The sequence below is a fragment of the Coregonus lavaretus genome (genome assembly GCF_964263955.1).
Source record: "Coregonus lavaretus genome assembly, chromosome: 13".
In the NCBI taxonomy this organism is placed as follows: domain Eukaryota; kingdom Metazoa; phylum Chordata; class Actinopteri; order Salmoniformes; family Salmonidae; genus Coregonus; species Coregonus lavaretus.
In genome coordinates this window covers 35,668,630-35,689,992 of record NC_140000.1, presented here as the reverse complement: position 1 = coordinate 35,689,992, position 21,363 = coordinate 35,668,630, and the positions used below count along the sequence as shown (strand labels likewise).

General features: G+C 41.9%; 2 protein-coding genes and 1 long non-coding RNA gene across 3 annotated transcripts in view; 2 read left to right on the top strand and 1 right to left on the bottom strand.

The window, feature by feature from the left end:
* Positions 1–666: 666 nt before the first annotated feature.
* On the bottom strand, positions 667–5,407 carry LOC311139171. Its single transcript, XR_014614081.1, has 4 exons — positions 5,287–5,407; positions 2,115–2,302; positions 1,763–1,878; positions 667–1,667 (listed from the first exon to the last, which is right to left on the bottom strand). It is a non-coding gene; the product is annotated as an uncharacterized lncRNA (long non-coding RNA).
* A 151-nt stretch (positions 5,408–5,558) lies between these two features.
* LOC311140870 (CTP synthase 1-like) lies at positions 5,559–19,755 on the top strand. The gene is made up of 18 exons (XM_084176149.1): positions 5,559–5,718; positions 11,035–11,215; positions 11,322–11,492; positions 11,683–11,783; positions 12,048–12,164; positions 12,446–12,529; positions 12,637–12,717; positions 12,935–13,086; positions 16,164–16,296; positions 17,007–17,095; positions 17,413–17,507; positions 17,711–17,773; positions 17,874–17,917; positions 18,012–18,108; positions 18,194–18,249; positions 18,441–18,537; positions 18,778–18,922; positions 19,153–19,755. The coding sequence occupies exons 2-18, from the start codon at positions 11,050–11,052 to the stop codon at positions 19,229–19,231; spliced, it is 1,770 nt and encodes a 589-aa protein (XP_084032275.1). The 5' UTR covers positions 5,559–5,718; positions 11,035–11,049; the 3' UTR covers positions 19,232–19,755.
* A 730-nt stretch (positions 19,756–20,485) lies between these two features.
* The window catches only part of LOC311140429 (ras-related protein Rab-39B-like), a 22,669-nt gene continuing 21,791 nt past the window's right edge, over positions 20,486–21,363 (top strand). The window contains exon 1 of the mRNA XM_084175484.1: positions 20,486–21,078. Coding sequence (XP_084031610.1) covers positions 20,861–21,078 — 218 coding nt within the window. The 5' untranslated portion in view covers positions 20,486–20,860. The remainder of the gene's footprint in view (positions 21,079–21,363) is intronic.

Sequence of the window (21,363 nt, the reverse complement as noted above, 5' to 3'; positions counted from 1 at the left end):
AGATCATGAGCAGAAATGTATTAAAATCCCCACTCTCATTACGGAGAGCTAAACTGGAGCAGAGAGGGAGAGAGTATGTAGGTGAAACTGATTTTATTTCATTGTAGTGTTGTAATAGTTGTATTTTGAGAAAGGATACAATTTATATCGCTTTTCAACTCCCTCCTTAGGACTGTAAAGTATTATGTCACATGTAGGCATATGTATGTCTGCATACCTGTTCCAATTGATTAGATACGCCTACTGTGTCAATACTGTATTTTCAGGTCAGGCTGAGGTCTTTCCCTGCTTTTGTCATTTAGGGTTTTCTTTAAATATAAATTACTTACAGAAAGTAAAGTGTAAATTATGCACTGAGGGTACAAAACATTAGGAACACCTGCTCTTTCCATGACAGGTGAATGCTATGACTCAGTGTATATCATCAAGCAGGTAAACAAAAACAAAAATAATGAGCGCTCACATGCCATCTGGTGGTCACAGAACTGACTGCCACAAGATGGGGCCACCTTCTGCCTCCCACAACAGTAGGCCTCCCGGCCTCTGTCTGTATCAAGATGTAAAGCGATGAGTTTGAACGATAATAAAACACGAGAACCCCCCTCGACATTATTAACAATAAAATGACATTTGGGCCCCTAAAGTAAATGTAATTTAAGCTGTTTTGAAAACGTATTCGTTTATTTTTTTAACCTTTTATTTAACCAGGTAAGCCAGTTGAGAACAAGTTCTCATTTACAACTGCGACCTGGCCAAGATAAAGCAAAGCAGTGCGATTAAAAACAACAACACAGAGTTGCATATGGAATAAACAAATCATACAGTCAATAACACAATAGAAAATCTATATACAGTGTGTGCAAATGTAGTAAGTTATGGAGGTAAGGTAATAAATAGGCCATAGTGCAAAGTAATTACAATTTAGTATTAACACTGGAGTGATAGATGTGCAGAAGATGTGCAAATAGATATACTGGGGTGAACTTAAAGGGGCCACCACCAAGACACACCCATCTGTCAGAACCTTGCCCGCAGCTGTTTCCCCTCACTCAATCACAACAAACAAACCTCCTGCAGGTTGAGTTCAATAACTACAGGCAGATGTATGGTGAGATGCTGGAGGAAGCTTTGAATAGATCAGTAGCCTACACAGTAATATGAGAAGAATGCAATTGCTGAATTTATGTAGATATTCTAAACTAAGTGTTTTGATAACTTTCAAATGTAGTAACAGGTCCATGTAGAATAAACACCATTTACATAATACCATAGAAGCAGTGTTCTGCTAATATAACAATGTGCATCTTTCACCTTTCATTGTATTTCCCAGCCAATAAAGATACTGTGCCTATCGGCATTTTGTCTGGTGGTAATGGGGCTACCTTGGTAAACATGTCAGTGGTCATACCTTCCTATGTGGTGTCCTCTATACACCAGGAGTTACCTGATCCTGGTGCAGAATACACAGGGTTTCTCCCTCCCCATATTGACTGATACCATTCAATTCAATAATTTAAAAAAGACAATACAAGTAAAAACTGTCTAGTAAAATGTTCATGCCGAGTACCAGGTCTCTCTCCATTTAGAGACATCAGTATGAAGCCCGTCTATCAGTCTGGACATCACATCATCTTGCAAGTCTCCAAGTGCTGGGTCAATAGATGCATCTGTGAACAAATACACAGTCACTGTTCGATTACCAATGGCAGTTAGGATACGTGGTATACTATGTTAAAGTTTGAACAGGTCAGACTAAACCTACCTCTCCATCGACGACCGTTGGTAAGCTGGCAAGAGGTGAGGCTGGAGGTAAGGTCTTTGCCAGCGCCCCATTGATGGGCATGGCATCGTAGACCTGCTTCTGGCCCCTCAAAGATACTGGTCAGTCACACAAACAGAGCACTGATTACATTATCAATGGTGGTTATGATTAGCATGGTGGAAACAACCTGATCGCTGCATTCACCTTTCTATTTCACTTCAGATATCATATGTGAAGTGAAATATAATGGTAAACGCAATGATCAGGCTGGTTCCACCAGGCTAGGTTATGAAGGTGAATTGGGACAAAACTCGCAACTGTTTGACCTTTGACCAGGTCAAATGTCACCAACCTGATTCAAGTGTCCCCACTGTTCCATTTATAGGAATGCTCACAGCGAGGGCATGTCTGCGTGATTCTGAGGGTCCCCTTGCTGGTCTTCTCTATGTTTCATGTTTGGCTGCAAACTGGACATCTCTCGAACAACTGCAGCAGGCAATTTACTTCCTCATCTTATGAAGTGGTGTTGACTGGTAGGGCCTGTGACAGGGTGATACGATAGACAGCCAAGTAGCAAATTGCATTTTGTTATAAAGAAAGGACAAAGCTTTTTGATAATGTACTTCACAACCAAAATTACTCTACTACTTGTATCTGCTTGGCTGGGTAATTAAACTACTAGTTTATCAAACCGGGTATTTTGTTAAATACTATTTTTCACATAACCGTTGTCATCAGGGCAGTAACTCGGGTCAAGCTAATTCTAGGTTGTCACTAGTTGCCACAAAGTCATACAGGCCACCTATTTCTACAATTTATCTTCTTAAAGTGTGATTTTAAACCTAACCTTAACCACACAGATAACCTTATGCCTAACCCCAGTGGTGTAGCCAGAAATTCATTGGTGGGTGGGTGAAAAAAATTAGCTCCGACTGGGAAAAGTAATTTTGAACGGTCTTCCAACTTGAAATTCCAAGTTGCAAACTCAGGCATCTTTCTAGTGCTCCGACTTTCTGACCTGAAGATCACTGACTTCATGATTTGACCTAGTTTTTTTTTCTCCCAGTTCCCAGTTCTCTTGAAAGCACCAATAGTTCACTGTATTAGTCAGACTCAGACATGAGTTAGCCACCCCCATAGCTACATCCATTATTTAGTTTTGCCTTAGACAAAACAGAATACACTTCTATGAGCTACAAACTAACTTGCAAATACGACTTGTAGGCTAACATTAGCTAGCTAGTTAACTAACGTTAGCTAGCCTGTAGCCAGCTAGCTAGCTAGCCTGCCTTGCTAGCATTATCAAATGATAACGTTACATAACCATCAGTATCTAGACAATACACAATAAACTTGAATGAGCTACGACCTAACTAAGTTCTAATGAGGTAGCTAGCTAACTAGTTACATTAGCTAGCCTGCCTCGCTAGATCAAAAGATAGCTAGCTACCTACAATGTGTTCACAAAATATTCACACCCCTTTACTTTCTCCACATTTTGTTGTGTTACAGCCCGAATTTGAAATGTATTAAATTGAGATTTTTTGTCACTGGCCACAATACCTCACAATGTCAAAGTTTAATTATGTTAATTTTTTTTATGCTTACAAATTAATACAAAATGAAAAGCTGAAATGTCTTGAGTCAATAAGTGTTCAACCCCTTTTGTTATGGCAAAAAATGTGCTTAATACGTCACATAATAAGTTGCATGGACTCACTCTGTGTGCAATAAGTGTTTAACATGTGTTCCCCACACACACAATTATATGTAAGGTCCCTCAGTCGAGCAGTGAATTTCAAACACAGATTTAACCACAAAACAACGGAGGTTTTCCAATGCCTCGCAAAGAAGGGCACCTTGAATATCCCTTTGAGCATGGTGAAGATATTAATTACATTTTGGATAGTGTATCAATACACCCAGTCACTACAAAGATACAGGTGTCCTTCCTAACTCAGTTGCCGGCGAGGAAGGAAACCGCTCAGGGATTTGACCATGAGGCCAATAGTGACTTTAAAACAGGTACAGCTGTGATAACTGAGGATGGATCAACAACCAGTGGTAGAAAAAGTACCCAATTGTCATACTTGAGTAAAAGTAAAGATACCTTAATAGAATATTACTCAAGTAAAAGTGAAATTCACCCAGTAAAATACTACTTGAGTAAAAGTTTAACAGTATTTGGTTTCAAATATACTTAAGTATCAAAAGTAAATGTAATTGCTCAAATATACTTAAGTATCAAAAGTAAAAGTATTAATAATTTAAAAATCCTTATATTAAGCATACCAGATGCCTCATATTATTATTATTTTTACAGATAGCCAGGGGCACACTCCAACACTCAGACATAATTTACAAACAAAGCATGTGTGTTTAGTGAGTCTGTCAGATCAGAGGCAGTAGGGATGACAAGGGATGTTCTCTTGATAAGTGTATGAATTTCACAACTTTCCTGTCCTGCTAAGCATTCAAAAAGTAATTTTGGGTGTCAGGGAAAATGTATGGAGTAAAAAGTACATTATTTTCTTTAAGAATGCAGTGAAGTAAAGGTAGTCAAATATAAATAAAGTACAGATACCCCAAAAAGCTACATAAGTAGTACTATTTTTATTTAAGTACCGCTGTCAACAACATTGTAGTTACTCCACAATACTAACCTAATTGACAGAGTGAAAAGAAGGAAGCCTGTACCGAAAACAAATATTCCAAAACATGCATCCTGTTTGCAACAGGGCACTTAGTAATAATACAAAAAATGTGACAAAGCAATTAACTTTTTGTCCCGAATACAAAGTGTAATGTTTGGGGCAAATCCAATACAACACATTACTGAGAACCACTCTCCATATTTTCAAGCATAGTGGTGGCTGCATCATGTTATGGGTATGCTTGTAATCATTAAGGCCTGTGGAGTTTTTCAGGATAAAAAATAAATGGAATGGAGCTAAGCACAGGCAAAATCCTAGAGGAAAACCTGCTTCTGTCTGCTTTCCACCAAACACTGGGATATGAATTCACATTTTCAGCAGGACAATAACCTAAAACACAAATCTTCACTGGAGTTGCTTACCAAGTAGACAGTGAATGTTCCTGAGAGGCTGAGTTACAGTTGTGATTTAAATCTGCTTGAAAATCTATGACACCTGAAAATAGTTGTCTAACAATGATCAACAACCAATTTGACAGAGCTTGAAGAATTTTGAAAATAATACATTGGCAAATGTTGCACAATCCAGGCGTGGAAAGCTCTTAGAGATATACCTAGAAAGACTCACAGCTGTAATCGCTGTCAAAGATGATTCTAACATGTATTAACTTGGGGTTGAATACTTATATAATCAAGATGTATTCGTGTTTTATTTTTTTTGTTAGTATTTTCACACAAAAAATGACAATCAAATCCATAACACAACAACATGTGTAAAAAGTAAAGGGGTGTTATTGTACTTAACCAGCAATAACGTTATTAAACATCGTTAACTAAATTATACCAGAGACGTCATTATATTTCAGTATACCTGGTTATACACCACCACTGGTCGTTTCACACCAAACTAGCCTTACTGTTGCAGACTCCAACCAAGCACCTATTCCGACCGCAAACACAACAGTGACGTTGCTCAAGTCCTGCTCATGAGTGTTTACAGTGCAGTGCGCAGCAAATGCGCGCGACAGATTGTACATCATTTGGCTTGGCTGCATGCAAAGTCAATCCTTTTCACTTTGTCATATGTAAATCATTGCATTCAATTCTGCCTTGTTTATGCGGCCGCGAGGTCTTCTTTGTGTCAGTGTGCGTCACACGTGTACCAACACAGAATAACGTGCGTAGGCAAGTAGTAACAATATCGTGCATGACACAGAATACATGAAGAATTGACTTTAGACCATTTCATGTGTGATCATCCTGGGGCTTGTGCGGAAGATTTCATCTGTATTTGTATAATTCGGTGAGTTCAAGTCGAGTAGAAGCTAGCTACCAGCTTGCTGAGCTAACTACGCAAGAGAGCCACGGATTAGTATAGTAGTTTGATCAAGTGAGGGCTAATGTGCAATGATGCAACGGTAATGCACTGCCAGTGGTGATAAAGTCATGTTTTAAATCGCTAGCTAGCGAGATCATGTAAGAAGCAGCGAACCTGGCTGCCTATACTTGTCATATCATGTGATTTATATTTTAGTGTATAAACAAAATGATCTAAACAGAAACGATGTGATTACCATGAGGAAAAATACCTCGCAATTCCTTGCATCCTCTGTTTATATTCAACTGCAGTGCAGTGTGCCATTTTTATTTCCCGCCATTGGATTTCCGCAATTGTGAGAAGTTGAAACTGGGTGAACAACCAGACAAAAAAACTACAGCCACATAGAGCACTATAGTAGTTAGAAGTGAACAACATACAAACATGAACGGCTTTTATGTAATAGAAGAGATCCAAACACTAAGGTGAGTGTATGACAGCTACCATGGCATGATTGAATGTTATGGTGCTTTCAAGACAACTGGAAATTCGGGAATTTTTTGGTTAAATCTTTTAAGTCAGGACTGTTCAGGTCGGAACGTATGAGCTCCAGAAAGATGGCCGAATTTCCGACTTGGATTTCCGAATTGGTTGAGTGTTAAACGGTTTTTCCCAGTCGAGGCGGATTTTATTTTCCCGAGTTCCCAGTTGTCTTGAACTGACGGAAGTCGGATATTTCCGAGTTCCCAGTTATTTTGAACGCGGCATTAGCCTAACGTTAAATTATTTAAATGAAGACTGAAATGTCTGGAAAAACGAATTGCCTCGAAATCCATCTAACATGTAGTGTATTACGACAAGTACTTTTCCATTTCTATCATTCAAAACATTTATATCATTCATGACTCAATTGATTGTTTCTCCGGCCTTAAATTGATTTAGTCCAAAGGCCGGCAGATGGCGATATTGAGTCGTTTCGTTTTACCATCCAAACGCAATGTATGCAGCCGGCAATACATTTGTATCCCCTTGGATCGGTTCATAACCAAAACATTCCCAATTCAGCGATTTCCTACCTAACTATATTTAATGGCGAGAAGGTGGGGAACATATTAGGGATGGGCATGAGTACTCGAACGAACGTCAAAAGTCGATCCTTAAAGCTGCAATATGTAACTTTTTGGGCAACCCGACCAAATGTACATAGAAATGTGAGTTATAGGTCTGTCATTGTCATTGAAAGCAAGTCTAACACGCTGACTTGGCCGGGCACGCACGTGCGTCCGCCATCGCGAGCGTGGTGATTTTGGCCATCCACACCAGAAGCGATCAGGACATGCAGGTTGAAATATCAAAACAAACTCTGAACCAACTATATTAATTTGGGGACAGGTCGAAACGCATGAAATATTCATGGACATTTAGCTAGCTAACTTGCTGTTGCTAGCTAATTTGTCCTGTGATATAAACATTGGGTTGTTATTTTACCTGAAATGCACAAGGTCCTTAAAAAAAATATTTGTATAATGTTGACCCATTTTGAGACACGTAACATCATGTGTTCTCTACTCTGACAATTAATCCACAGATAAAAGAGGCAACCTAGGTAGTTTCTAGTAATCTCTCCTCCTTCAGTCTTCTTCTGTGGACTTTATATGGTGAGTTTGGAACTCGGTAGTGAGTGTTGCAACCGAGGACAGACAATTTTTATGTGCTTCAGCGGTCCCGTTCTGTGAGGTTGTGTGGCCTACCACTTTGCGGCTGAGCGGTTGTTGCTCCTACACTTTCCACTTCACAATAACAGCACTTACAGTTGACCGGGGAAGCCCTAGCAGGGCAGGAATTTGACGAACTGACTTGTTGGAAAGGTGGCATCCTATGACGGTGCCATTTTAAGTCACTGAGCTCTTCAGTAAGGCCATTCTATTGACAGTGTTTGTCTATAGAGATAGCATGGCTATGTGCTCAATTTTATACACCTGTCAGCAACGGTTGTGGCAGAAATAGCCGAATCCACTAATTTGAAGGGGTGTCCACATACCTTTGTATGTGTTCCAACAATGAGCTGCAGTTTTGGAATAATTTCATCCTGTCTATTTTCAGCTTAGGATACTTTGCGAATTGCTAGTGTCATTTAGAATTGATTAGCCTAGGCTATAACCCCCCTAAACATAGACGGGTTCCACACTGAAAATATGCAAAAGCATTACTTTGATAAAGACAGAGCGCATTTTCATCAGAATCATTAAGCCTAGACCTACTCACCAAACAGATGTTGGCTAAAACTGGTTAGACTAGTATAGTAAGAGGTAGGATAGTCAAACCTTTACCTATAGTAGTGCTGAGCGATAAATGCTTTTTGAGGTCTGTTCAGTTTCTGTTCTATTATTAAAAAATTATCACTATCCATTATGTGGGTTGAATGCTGTAACACAGAATAAAACAAATAATAAAAGGCCCGTGATGGTAGACTTCTCACTTATTAACAATAATTTATTCACATTACTTTTAACAAAATATTTCAGTTGTGTTTGTTACATTTGTTTTATTTGATGACTTTATTATTTCTTTCTGAGTCATCTCATCTCTATAGAGCTGCGGCCTCTGCTGTCTGACAAAATCACTATTTTAGTAGTTCAATGTAAATAAGGCTTCATTTTCTCAATGCTGAATACCAACAGCACCTTGTGCTGGGGACAATAAAAGGCCACTCTAAAATGTGCAGTTTTGTCACACAACACAATGCCACGTTTTGAGGGAGCGTGCAATTGGCATGCTGACTGCAGGAATGTCTGCAACAACCACAGACCAGGTGTAACCACGCCAGCCCAGGACCTTCACATCCGGCTTCTTCACCAGCGGGATCGTCTGAGACCAGCCACTGTGACCGCTGATGAAATTGGGGGTTTGCACAACTGAAGAATTTCTGCACAAACTGTCAGAAACCATCTAAGGGAAGATCATCTGCGTGCTCGTCGTCCTCACCAGGTCGTAACCGACTTCAGTGGGCAAATGCTCACCTTCGATGGCCACTGGCGCTCTGGAGAAGTGTGCTCTTCACAGATGAATACCGGTTTCAACTGTACCGGGCAGATGGGGATTGGTTTGCATTTTATTGACGGCAAATTGAATGCACAGAGATACCATGACGAGATCCTGAGGCCCATTGTCGTGCCATTCATCCGCCGCCATCACGTTTCAGCGTGATAATGCACGGCCCCATGTCGCAAGGATCTGTAGACAATTCATGGAAGCTGAAAATGTCCCAGTTCTTCCATGACCTGCATACTCACCAGACATGTCACCCATTTGAGCATGTTTGGGATGCTCTGCATCGAAGTGTAAGACAGCGTGTTCCAGTTCCCGCCAATATCTAGCAACTTTGCACAGCCATTGAAGAGGAGTGGGACAACATTCCACAGGCCACAATCAACAGCCTGATCAACTCTATGCAAAGGAGATGTCGCGTTGCGTGAGGCAAATGGTGGTCACACCAGATACTGACTCGTTTTCTGATACCCTGAGCTCACAGAAAAAAACATAATGAAATGGAATTCAAATAATTGAACCGACATCTGTCAATTAGTTGTTTAAAAACCATAAAATAACAGACATTTCGGTTAATCGCTCAGCACTAACCTGTAGGTACAGTGGGGAAAAAAAGTATTTAGTCAGCCACCAATTGTGCAAGTTCTCCCACTTAAAAAGATGAGAGAGGCCTGTAATTTTCATCATAGGTACACGTCAACTATGACAGACAAAATGAGAAGAAAAAAATCCAGAAAATCACATTGTAGGATTTTTAATGAATTTATTTGCAAATTATGGTGGAAAATAAGTATTTGGTCACCTACAAACAAGCAAGATTTCTGGCTCTCACAGACCTGTAACTTCTTCTTTAAGAGGCTCCTCTGTCCTCCACTCGTTACCTGTATTAATGGCACCTGTTTGAACTTGTTATCAGTATAAAAGACACCTGTCCACAACCTCAAACAGTCACACTCCAAACTCCACTATGGCCAAGACCAAAGAGCTGTCAAAGAACACCAGAAACAAAATTGTAGACCTGCACCAGGCTGGGAAGACTGAATCTGCAATAGGTAAGCAGCTTGGTTTGAAGAAATCAACTGTGGGAGCAATTATTAGGAAATGGAAGACATACAAGACCACTGATAATCTCCCTCAATCTGGGGCTCCACGCAAGATCTCACCCCGTGGGGTCAAAATGATCACAAGAACGGTGAGCAAAAATCCCAGAACCACACGGGGGGACCTAGTGAATGACCTGCAGAGAGCTGGGACCAAAGTAACAAAGCCTACCATCAGTAACACACTACGCCGCCAGGGACTCAAATCCTGCAGTGCCAGACGTGTCCCCCTGCTTAAGCCAGTACATGTCCAGGCCCGTCTGAAGTTTGCTAGAGTGCATTTGGATGATCCAGAAGAGGATTGGGAGAATGTCATATGGTCAGATGAAACCAAAATAACTTTTTGGTAAAAACTCAACTCGTCGTGTTTGGAGGACAAATAATGCTGAGTTGCATCCAAAGAACACCATACCTACTGTGAAGCATGGGGGTGGAAACATCATGCTTTGGGGCTGTCTTTCTGCAAAGGGACCAGGACGACTGATCCGTGTAAAGGAAAGAATGAATGGGGCCATGTATCGTGAGATTTTGAGTGAAAACCTCCTTCCATCAGCAAGGGCATTGAAGATGAAACGTGGCTGGGTCTTTCAGCATGACAATGATCCCAAACACACCACCCGGGCAACGAAGGAATGGCTTCGTAAGAAGCATTTCAAGGTCCTGGAGTGGCCTAGCCAGTCTCCAGATTTCAACCCCATAGAAAATCTTTGGAGGGAGTTAAGTCCGTGTTGCCCAGCGACAGCCCCAAAACATCACTGCTCTAGAGATCTGCGTGGAGGAATGGGCCAAAATACCAGCAACAGTGTGTGAAAACCTTGTGAAGACTTACAGAAAACATTTGACCTGTGTCATTGCCAACAAAGGGTATATAACAAAGTATTGAGAAACTTTTGTTATTGACCAAATACTTATTTTCCACCATAATTTGCAAATAAATTCATTAAAAATCCTACAATGTGATTTTCTGGATTTTCTTTTCTCAATTTGTCTGTCATAGTTGACGTGTACCTATGATGAAAATTACAGGCCTCATCTTTTTAAGTGGGAAAACTTGCACAATTGGTGGCTGACTAAATACTTTTTTTCCCCACTGTATATGGCGAACATGTTTTCTGTTGTCTAACATTGATTGTCATCTTCTATTTGTTTCTAGGTTTCACATGCCACTATGAAGTACATCTTGGTCACTGGCGGTGTCATATCCGGAATTGGCAAGGGCATCATTGCCAGTAGTGTGGGCTTAATCCTGAAGTCCTGTGGTCTGCATGTGACTGCCATCAAAATCGACCCCTACATCAACATTGATGCTGGCACCTTCTCACCTTATGAACATGGTGAGTGCATTTGTGTGGTGAGTCCTCTCTGACTAAAGCATTTAATCTGTGAGGGCTAGGCCAATGCATGCCTATTTAATTGACTTGAGTTGCATCACCCATCCAGGTGAAGTGTTTGTGTTGGACGATGGAGGTGAGGTGGACCTGGATTTAGGAAACTACGAGCGCTTCCTGGACATCAGACTAACCAGGGACAACAACCTAACCACGGGCAAAATCTACCAGTCAGTCATCAACAAGGAGAGGAGGGGAGACTACCTGGGCAAAACTGTACAGGGTGAGGGAGAGAACAAGGGTTCTCCACTAGGCAAGGGGCATTAGGATTAGGGCAACTCCTGGAAACCAATGACATCACTCCTAGCTGTTGTGTTGATTTGTAAGGGTCTCTCCATAGTCCTTATTTCTATGCTGATCTCGAGTCTCTGGATGCTGATTCTATTTTGCTGATGTTTTCTCTCTTATCTCAGTGGTGCCACACATCACAGATGCCATTCAGGAGTGGGTGATGAAGCAGGCCAAGATCTCAGTGGATGACGATGGGGTGGAGCCACAAGTCTGCGTTATAGAGGTACGAGCCACAGCGTAGTCAAGTTTGTCTGATTATGGGTCATTCATTATAGGCCATTGTGATTGTCCCCATGAAGTTGTTATTGGTGTCTGGTTTTAGCCAGGGATTGTTAAGCTGGGTCGTATTGATTAGGACACACTAGCAACACATTCAAAACGTGCAATGGAAAATGAGCTGTTCAGATAGTACCTCCCCGTTTCAGACGGTTTCTTGCGTTTTTGCCTAGTGAATGTTGAGGTCTCAGGCTGTGTCCTGTGTTGACAGTTGGGAGGCACTGTGGGAGACATTGAGAGCATGCCATTTATCGAGGCCTTCAGACAGTTCCAGTTCAAAGTGAAGAGGGATAACTTCTGTAACATTCACGTCAGCTTAGTCCCACAGGTAAGCGCTTTAACACACACACACACATGCAGAGTAGGGCTTGTTTGAAAGCCGATTTCAGCGTTGCGACAAGGCACATCTGTATCAAAAGTGTCTAAACATTGCCTTTACTGCATTAATACACACACACAATTGAATCAAAACACAATCCCATACATAAGCATTGTAAAACATCATGAACGCTTTAACTTAGTCTCAAAAGCACATCAGTTGTGTTTCAAGTAAAAGGTCGTACAATGATGCTTAACTGAGAACTGAAATGTAACTTTGTCTGCCTTTAGCCCATTGCAACAGGAGAACAGAAGACTAAACCCACTCAGAACAGTGTCCGAGAGCTCCGTGGACTAGGACTCTCCCCAGACCTGGTGAGTTAGATACTCCCTCATCCTTTAGCCCTGGGACTCTTGGAATTGGCTAACTATGGCATAGAATGTTATCAATGTGCAATGTGCTTCTCTTCATGTATTTTCAGATCATGTGCCGCTGTGCGACACCTCTGGAGAATGCTGTCAAAGAGAAGATCTCCATGTTCTGTCACGTAGAGCCCACGCAGGTAAGGCCTTCTCTGTCTATGTTTTAACATGACTGGGTCGTGTTCATTAAAATGGACTGAAACAGGGAGGAACTATATGGTCTTGTCCAATAAGAAAAACAAATGTCAGTTTTCCGTTGCGTGCCTAAATGAACACAACCCAGGAAAAAGTTACTGTTTAAGTCAACCAGAACCATTTAAATCAGATTCTTATGCTTTTCTCTCTCCCTGTCCCCAGGTGATCTGTGTGGCAGACGTGTCGTCCATCTACAGAGTACCCCTCCTACTGGAGGACCAGGGGGTGGTGGGCTACATCTGCCAGCGGCTGGACCTGCCTATTGAGATGAGGGCCAGGAAGATGCTCACCAAGTGGAAGGAGATGTCCGACAGGTGAAGGGGACCCCTGGCTCACCCCCCATGGCCATGTGGGAGTTGTAGTCCAGTTGGACTGTTTATGGCAGAAATAGGCTTCTGAATGTAGCACTACTCTGCTGTAGTACAATAGTGATGTGGAAACTAAGCTTCCTGAAGAATTGAGACTTTCCAGCCAATTGTGTTGAAAATACTGTAGGTTCATTACTTGAGGCTTTGCTCAACACAGCATACACTAGTGGCACCTGCTGGTCAAAAGAATGTAGGGCAGGCAAATTATTCTAGAAGACGTCCCACATGCCATAGCGCGCGCAGCGTAGCCTTTGTCTTCAACCGAAAGCAATAGCAAACCAGTCAGGTGGTTGTGCCACGAAACAAAGCTTAGAACATCATTTATCGCATGCCTCTGATAAAGTGATAGTCATCAGCACACTGCTTTCAAGTAAACTGCTCTGTTATTTCGACGCATGCCTCTGAGCTCCGGTATCAAACGTAACATCACTATAGTACAACATATGACAAGGTTACTGTAGAACTTTGGCATCAGGGCTCTTAGATTTTTACTACATGCTGACATAGGGCCCGATTCAGACTTAGGAAATGTACGCCTTTCTTGCGCACACCTTTCCTATGCACTTCTCAGTAGTTGGTATTCAGACTGACCTTATGCAGGTGTGGTTCCCTTGCGCACACTGAATAAATGTAATTTAACTGCTGAAAATCCTCCCACTTCCTGGCCAACAGATTTTCTAGTGGAGTTTTCATTCAATAGGGTTTTCAGTACAGTTATCTAAAGCCATCCCTTTAAATGTGGTGTACCTTACATTTGTAACTTTTCAGAATATTAGGGATCAATTAAAGAAAGCCATGTGGGCCTAAATATACACCATATTAGTCTCCTTTTCAGCACCAATTGGTAGATAAAAAAAAATACTTTGATCTTGTATAATATTTAGGGTTATGAAAGTATTTATGAATAATAATGTTAAAAAAAGGTTTTGGAGAGCCTTTGCACACAAAATATATTGGTGAATCAAAAATACAGTGGTTTGATTCATCCTGAAAGTTGCCACATTCAATTGTTCAATCCATGAAATATTGGAAGGTGAGAAAAATGTACATTAGTCCTATAAATCTACCCTAATAATCCTTACTAATCATGGAACTCTGATGACAACGGTCCAGTCGGTCCATTTCTGTATGGACCTCGCTTTGTGCACGGGAGCATTGTCATGCTGAAACAGGAAATGGCCTTCCCCAAACTGTTGCCACAAAGTTGGAAGTACAGAATCATCTAGAATGTCATTGTATGCTGTAGCATTAAGATTTCCCTTCACTGGAACTAAGGGGCCTAGCCCGAACCATTATTCCTCCTCCACCAAACTTTACTGTTGGCACTATGCATTGGGTCAGGTAGCGTTCTCCTGGCATCAGCCAAACCCAGATGAGTCCGTCGGACTGCCAGATGGTGAAGCGTGATTCATCACTCCAGAGAACGCATTTCCACTGCTCCATAGTCCAATGGCGGCGAGCTTTACACCACTCCAGCTGACGCTTGGCATTGCGCATGGTGATCTTAGGTTTGTGTGCGGCTACTCGGCCATGGAAACCCATTTCATGAAGCTCCCGACTAACAGATCTTGTGCTGACGTTGCTTCCAGAGGCAGTTTGGAACTCGGTAGTGAGTGTTGCAACTGAGGACATATGATTTTTATGCGCTACGCACTTCAGCACTAGGTGGTCCTGTTCTGTGAGCTTGTGTAGCCTACCACTTCGCGGCTGAGCCGTTGTTGCTCCTAGACATTTCCACTTCACAATGACAGCACTTACAGTTGAACGGGGCAGCTCTAGCAGGGCAGAAATCTTACTAACTGACTTGTTGGAAAGATGGCATCCTATGACGGTGCCACGTTTTAATCTCTGAGCTCTTCAGTAAGGCCATTATACTGCCAATGTTTGGCTGTGTGCTCAATTTTATACACCTGTCAGCAACGGTATTTATTATGGATCCCCATTTATTTTTATTTATTTTTATTTTACCTTTATTTAACTAGGCAAGTCGGTTAAGAACAAATTCTTATTTACAATGACGGCCTACACCGGCCAAACCCGGATGACGCTGGGCCAATTGTGCGCCGCCCTATGGGACTCCCAATCGCGGCCGGTTGTGATACAGCCTGGAATCGAACCAGGAGGTCTGTAGTGACGCCTCAAGCACTGAGATGCAGTGCTTTAGACCACCGCGCCACCATTGCTGCCAAGGCAGCAAATCAAATAACGTTTTATTGGTCGCATATACATATTTAGCAGCAGCTACTCTTCCTAGGGTCCAGCAAAATTAAGGCGGTTATACAATTTAAAAAACATTACAATATATTTCACAACAGATATCACACATGAAGTGTGTGTCCTTAGGCCACTATTCTACAACCACAATCTACAACACAAAATCCATGTGCGTGTATAGTGCGTATGTTATCGTGTGTCTGTGTGTGTGTGTGTCCATATGACTGGGTTCACGTTTGTCTCCAGCGATCATAAGGTAAAATAGATCTAAAACAATATTGTAATTTATATTTACAATCCCCTTATCCAAACAGCTTACACGTTTACCTAGCTCTTATCAGTAGCTCTTATCAATTTGTGAATTACAGTGCATGGAGAATGGTGTTATTTCTATTGGATAAAATAAAGTAGATGTTCTACTTGGAACTGACAGGTTGCTCGACCTTATTCATCATTTCATCGTGCCTAAAGGTGGTGAAATTATGAGGGAATCAAGTAAAGGTCAGAATACTGTAGACACACCTCCGCTACACCTTATTTCTTTGATCTCCACCCAAAATGAATAGTGGGTGAATAGCATGCTATTCTCATGCTTAAGTTCAAGGTCAGAATGTGCATAGAGAGAAAAGTGCATAAAAAGGAATTGTGTTCCATTTATGCACGATTAACTCAGGTTGGAATTCCCCCATACTGAATTGTGTCTCACCCCGGTTTGATTGAATATTTTACCATGTTTTGGTCTAAAATGTATATTGACTTGATACCCTAGGGTCCTCGGAACATGTTGGAACTGAACTGTCTCCTCTCAGGTCTGACCGACTCCTGGAACATGTGTCCGTCGCCCTGGTAGGGAAGTACACAAAGTTCTCTGACTCATATGCTTCTGTCATCAAGGCCCTGGAGCACTCAGCCCTCGCCATCAACCACAAACTAGAGATCAAGGTATGGAACCCAGTCACATTCACCCATGGTCCCTTTGGAGCGCCCCCCCCACCCACCTTGCGGGCTTAAGATTTTAGTGCCCTCCCTCTTGGCAGTGGATCATCATTTTTTTGTTGTGTTCATTTTGCCATGGGGCAGAGATACATTTTTGCAGTTTTAAAGCTAACTTCCTGCAATTCTACACATTTTGCCATCACTTGTTCAAATGATAGTGAGAGTGACTAACAAAGTGCCCTGTGTGCCCGGTCGGTAATTTGGTGATGATTACTACAAGGTTTAGATAGCTGGCTAGATTACCTTACCTAGCAATCTAAAACATTTTAGCTGACATGGGCTAATTGAGTGACTGTGGAAAACTGCTGATTCACTACCAAATTTCGAAATTGCACCTTATGTATTCTAAGTTTCTGTAAATTGAGACCCCGACTTGAGTTCCCGAATAAAAAATAATTGGGGAGGTGGGGTTGGAGGACCACTAGCGGCCGCAGGGCTCTACGCGCAGTGCGTCTGCTTCCATTGGTGGCATTGGTGTTGTCTTTTGTGCAAACCAAACCTTGCGTGTCCTTATAGACAAAGGATTATGAGAAGCTCTGTTCTAATGGACTGTGTTAAATATGGCCACCTTATATGTTATAATAAAAAAGACGATTACTGTATGTCATGTTCTTATGCCACCCACCTCCCACTGACCCTCAGTCTCCCTCTTGCAGTTCATAGACTCTGCAGACCTAGAGCCAAATACACTGCAGGAGGAGCCTGTGAAGTACCATGAGGCCTGGCAGAAACTCTGCAGTGCTGAGTGAGTGTCTACAGCAAAACATCTACACTGAGTATACAACACATTAAAAACACCTGCTCTTTCCATGACATAGACTGACCAGGTGAAAGCTATGATGCCTTATTGATGTCACTTGTTAAATCCACTTCAAACAGTGTAGATGGGGAGGAGACAGGTTAAAGAAGGACTCAATATAATGGCTGCTTGACACCATAAATCCCACAGAACTTATGCATGAGCATTGTGACTACAATTTTTTTTCTGTGTAATTGTAACCCTAAGCCAAGGGAGCTGTGTTCTCCTGTCAGTGAAGGATCAATATTGTCTCATACACACAGTGGTGTCTTGGTACCTGGAGGCTTCGGTGTACGGGGGACAGAGGGGAAAATCCAAGCTATCAGCTGGGCCAGGAAAAAGAAAAAGCCATTTTTAGGTAAGATGTATTTAAGCTTTAATGAAATGGAAATTAATCAAAAGTATTGTAATGTATCATATGTCAGTTTAGCATGTTTTGTTAAATGGAAATTATATTCTGTACGTCACTCTTTATCATTGAATCCATCAGAAATTCTGATCAGACTGGTTCAGCCTGACTTTTTTTATTGCACACATTTAATCCCAATTGTCTTTTTGTAGGGGTATGTTTGGGCATGCAGTTGGCAGTGTGTGAATTTGCCCGCAATGTTCTTGGCTGGCAAGGTGAGTAATCTTTGAATCACTAATCATTATATCCTTGGGGTGTATGTTGCATAATTCCAGAATGTGCATAAGTTAAATGTTCAACTCTCAAACCTGACAGATGCCAACTCTACTGAATTCCACCCAGAATCTAAACACCCTGTGGTAGGTATGCTATAGTAACCAAGTCCATCTCTCTGTCACTTCTCACTGAGTTTTGGCTCACGAACATTGTGGTATTCTGTTACTTTTTTGACAGGTGATTGACATGCCAGAACACAACCCTGGGCAGATGGGTGGGACTATGAGGTTGGGGAAGAGGCGGACCATCTTCAAATCCAACACCAGCATTTTGAGTGAGTGCTAATCTTGGCAAAACCACATAGCATTTGATTGTGTTTGAATATTATCAACCATTATAACACACCAGTGTTTTTTCAGGAAAGCTGTATGGCGATGCTGAATATGTTGACGAGAGGCATCGCCACCGCTTTGAGGTACAAGAGCTGAATCGAGTCATGATGTGTCTATTTGCATTACATTTTTACATTACATTTTACATTACATGTTACTTGAAGAGACTGCTATTATTAGAATGCAATTGACAAACCATTTGCATATGGAAGTGTTACATGTATTACATTATAAGTGTGGATGGGTTGAATTGATGGGAGCTCTGTCCTCTTAGGTGAATCCTGAGCTGAAGCACCACTTTGAGGAGAGGGGCTTCCATTTTGTCGGCCAGGACGTGGAGGGAGAGAGGATGGAGGTCATTGAGCTGGATGGTGAGTTAACCATGGAGACATTTCAATGTCTTGCACTGTCTGGCTCTTGGAAATGTTAATGTTAAATAGTGCGTTATCACTTCATAAAGTAGTTTCTTGACTGTATTGAAAAAAACAATTTACACACTTTTTAGGGGTATCAATTTGAAATGTAACAACAGTTGTAGCTATGCCAACCGAAATGTATAGGTCCGTAGCATCCATCTCAAACCGATCATCTTCCCACCTGTGTTGTTTCAGATCATGCCTATTTTGTTGGAGTGCAGTACCACCCAGAGTTCACTTCTCGTCCTATCAAGCCCTCGCCCCCCTACTTTGGCCTCCTGCTGGCTGCAGCAGGGAAACTCCAGAGCTACCTACAGAAAGGTTGTCGCCTCTCACCACGGTAAGACCATGCAGATCATTGTATTTCTCATAATTTCCTTTTACTCCATCAGATGGAGGCAAGCAAGATGAGCAGCATTTGGGCTGCGAAAAGGGGAATGAAAAAAGTTACCCATAGACAGCCAGTATTGGATTTTTCTAATGCTATACCCTAGTTTATATATATATGACTTATCATATCATCCTGAGACAGTATTATGGATGTATATAACTCTGTCCCTTGTGTTACAGAGACGCATACAGTGACCTCAGCGACAGCAGCTCTCCAGAGTCTGAGATTGCTGAACTGAAATTCCCGTCTGTCTCCTAGGAGTTACCAGTTACATGCACCTGTTGCTCTGTTTATGCTGGTACTGCTGTTACAGGGACTATTTCATTGTGCCTGTTCACCTCACATGTTTGAACTCAATACAGCAGCCTCCGCTCATCTACCTGAAAATAAATACCTTTCATATCACCCAACAGAAGGTCAAATTACTGAGAAAAGTAGCTCTCTGAAATGACGCAGGCAACCAAAATGGCAAGATTTTAGACTATTGTTAGGCATTTATCACTACAATTGAATGCAACATATCAGCATTACTATGCCCCCCCCCTTTTTTTTATTTAAATGTTATTCTTCAAAGTGAAACTTTGGCTAAGAACACTATTGTTATTTGTTAGGCCAGAAGGAACAACGGTGTGAATACAGATTGATAATATATGTAAATGTAGTCAGATGTATGTGCTTGTCAATTTCCCTCAGAAAAAGCCACCCAGCCAGGTGTTATTGAATAAAACAGTGATGCACTAATGAATGAATGGAAGATGAAAATAAAGAATCTGTGAATTTTGTCCATCTGGACTATTTCAATATCATCCTTCCCATAAAAAAAAATATCAGAGAAAACCTCTTGAATTTATTTGCAATGCTTTTTTGATAAATGTTTCCTATTATGTTTGAGATCAACTTTGATGTAAGACTGGTGATATTCTGTGACCCTGAATAGACCACCCTTTTCAGTGTGCACCAGTCACTTGTTTCCAATGACAATCCTTGCACCTGAATTGCACGGCGTGAACATGCAAGTTCCTGTCTTGACTTGAGCTATTAAAATCCCAAGCAGCCCCTTCTAGTGAGTCCTAGGAGACTTTAGGTTGTTTTGTTCTCCACTTCCCTTTTTCAGAGGCTCAACTGTACCCATATAGTGGGCTATGGGGGAGACTACCCAATCAGAATCTATGATTCAATTAATGTTTCCTGACAACTTGATATACAGTCATTGAGTGCTTGCATCCTACATCATATACTTATTTAGTGAAACATATACTGTCAAATAGAGACTGACAACAGGAAATACAAGGTTTGCCATGATAAGGGCCAGAATGCACCCTTTCCCTTCAGAGAGCCACAACTCCCCTTTTCTCTCTTTCCATCTGCGCACCCCTCCCTTTTCCATTGGAGAGCCCTCCCTCCCTCTCACACTCTTGCACCTCTCCCTTTGTCAAGTATCAACAGGCACAGGCAAACTTTGGAAGTCCCCAACCCTACCAAACACTCATACACACATGCACATGCTTGCACAGTATCAGTCGAGATCTGCATGAAGGAGGACGGCAACATAACTTAAGAACTCTATGGGTTCTATGGGATGGACATTCTTCCACAGATGCTTTCTCTGAGGATTTGAGGAGCCAGCACACACACTGAACCAAACACACTTTCGCAGCAGGTGTTCAACAATGTGAGGGTGTTTCCTGGCTGCTGACACTACAGACAGACTGTTCTATGTGGGAGCCGTGAGAAGTGGCTCTCCCACTATTTCTCCTCAGAGAGAGCGTTGAGGAACCAGCTCCAGCTTGTCAAACCCCTATCTGCCTCTGGCTTCCTGAGGGGAATCCCTCTCTCCATATCTCCCTCCATCTGCACCATCCCTCTCTCCAGTCCTCAGCAGCTACTATGGACCTGACTCTGTGGCAGTACCAGTTCAGGATCATCATGTTAGGGGACTCGACAGTTGGTAAGTCGTCCCTGCTGAAGCGTTACACAGAGGAGATGTTTCTGGACTGCATCAACCAGACAGTAGGGGTGGACTTCTACGTGCACTTCCTGGAGGTGAAGCCTGGCGTTAGGGTCAAACTGCAGTTCTGGGACACAGCAGGCCAGGAGAGGTTCAGGTAAAGAACAGTACTGTGCTGTATTACCACAACAACACATTCATTCAGCCTACAACATCACTCCATTCTGTAATGTTAGCTGTTCATTTACTAATCCACCACACCACTACTTTGCTGACTTGAGGGACCTGCTTTCTACTCCATGGCATAAATCATGTAAAGACGTAATTACAAGACATAATGCTAGGATCTGCACAAACTGGGTATTCTACAGAGGCTCAGTGGGATAGGATTGTTCCCATAAAAGGATAATTCTTACTAGTAAGATATGTAGCTAGGTTACTG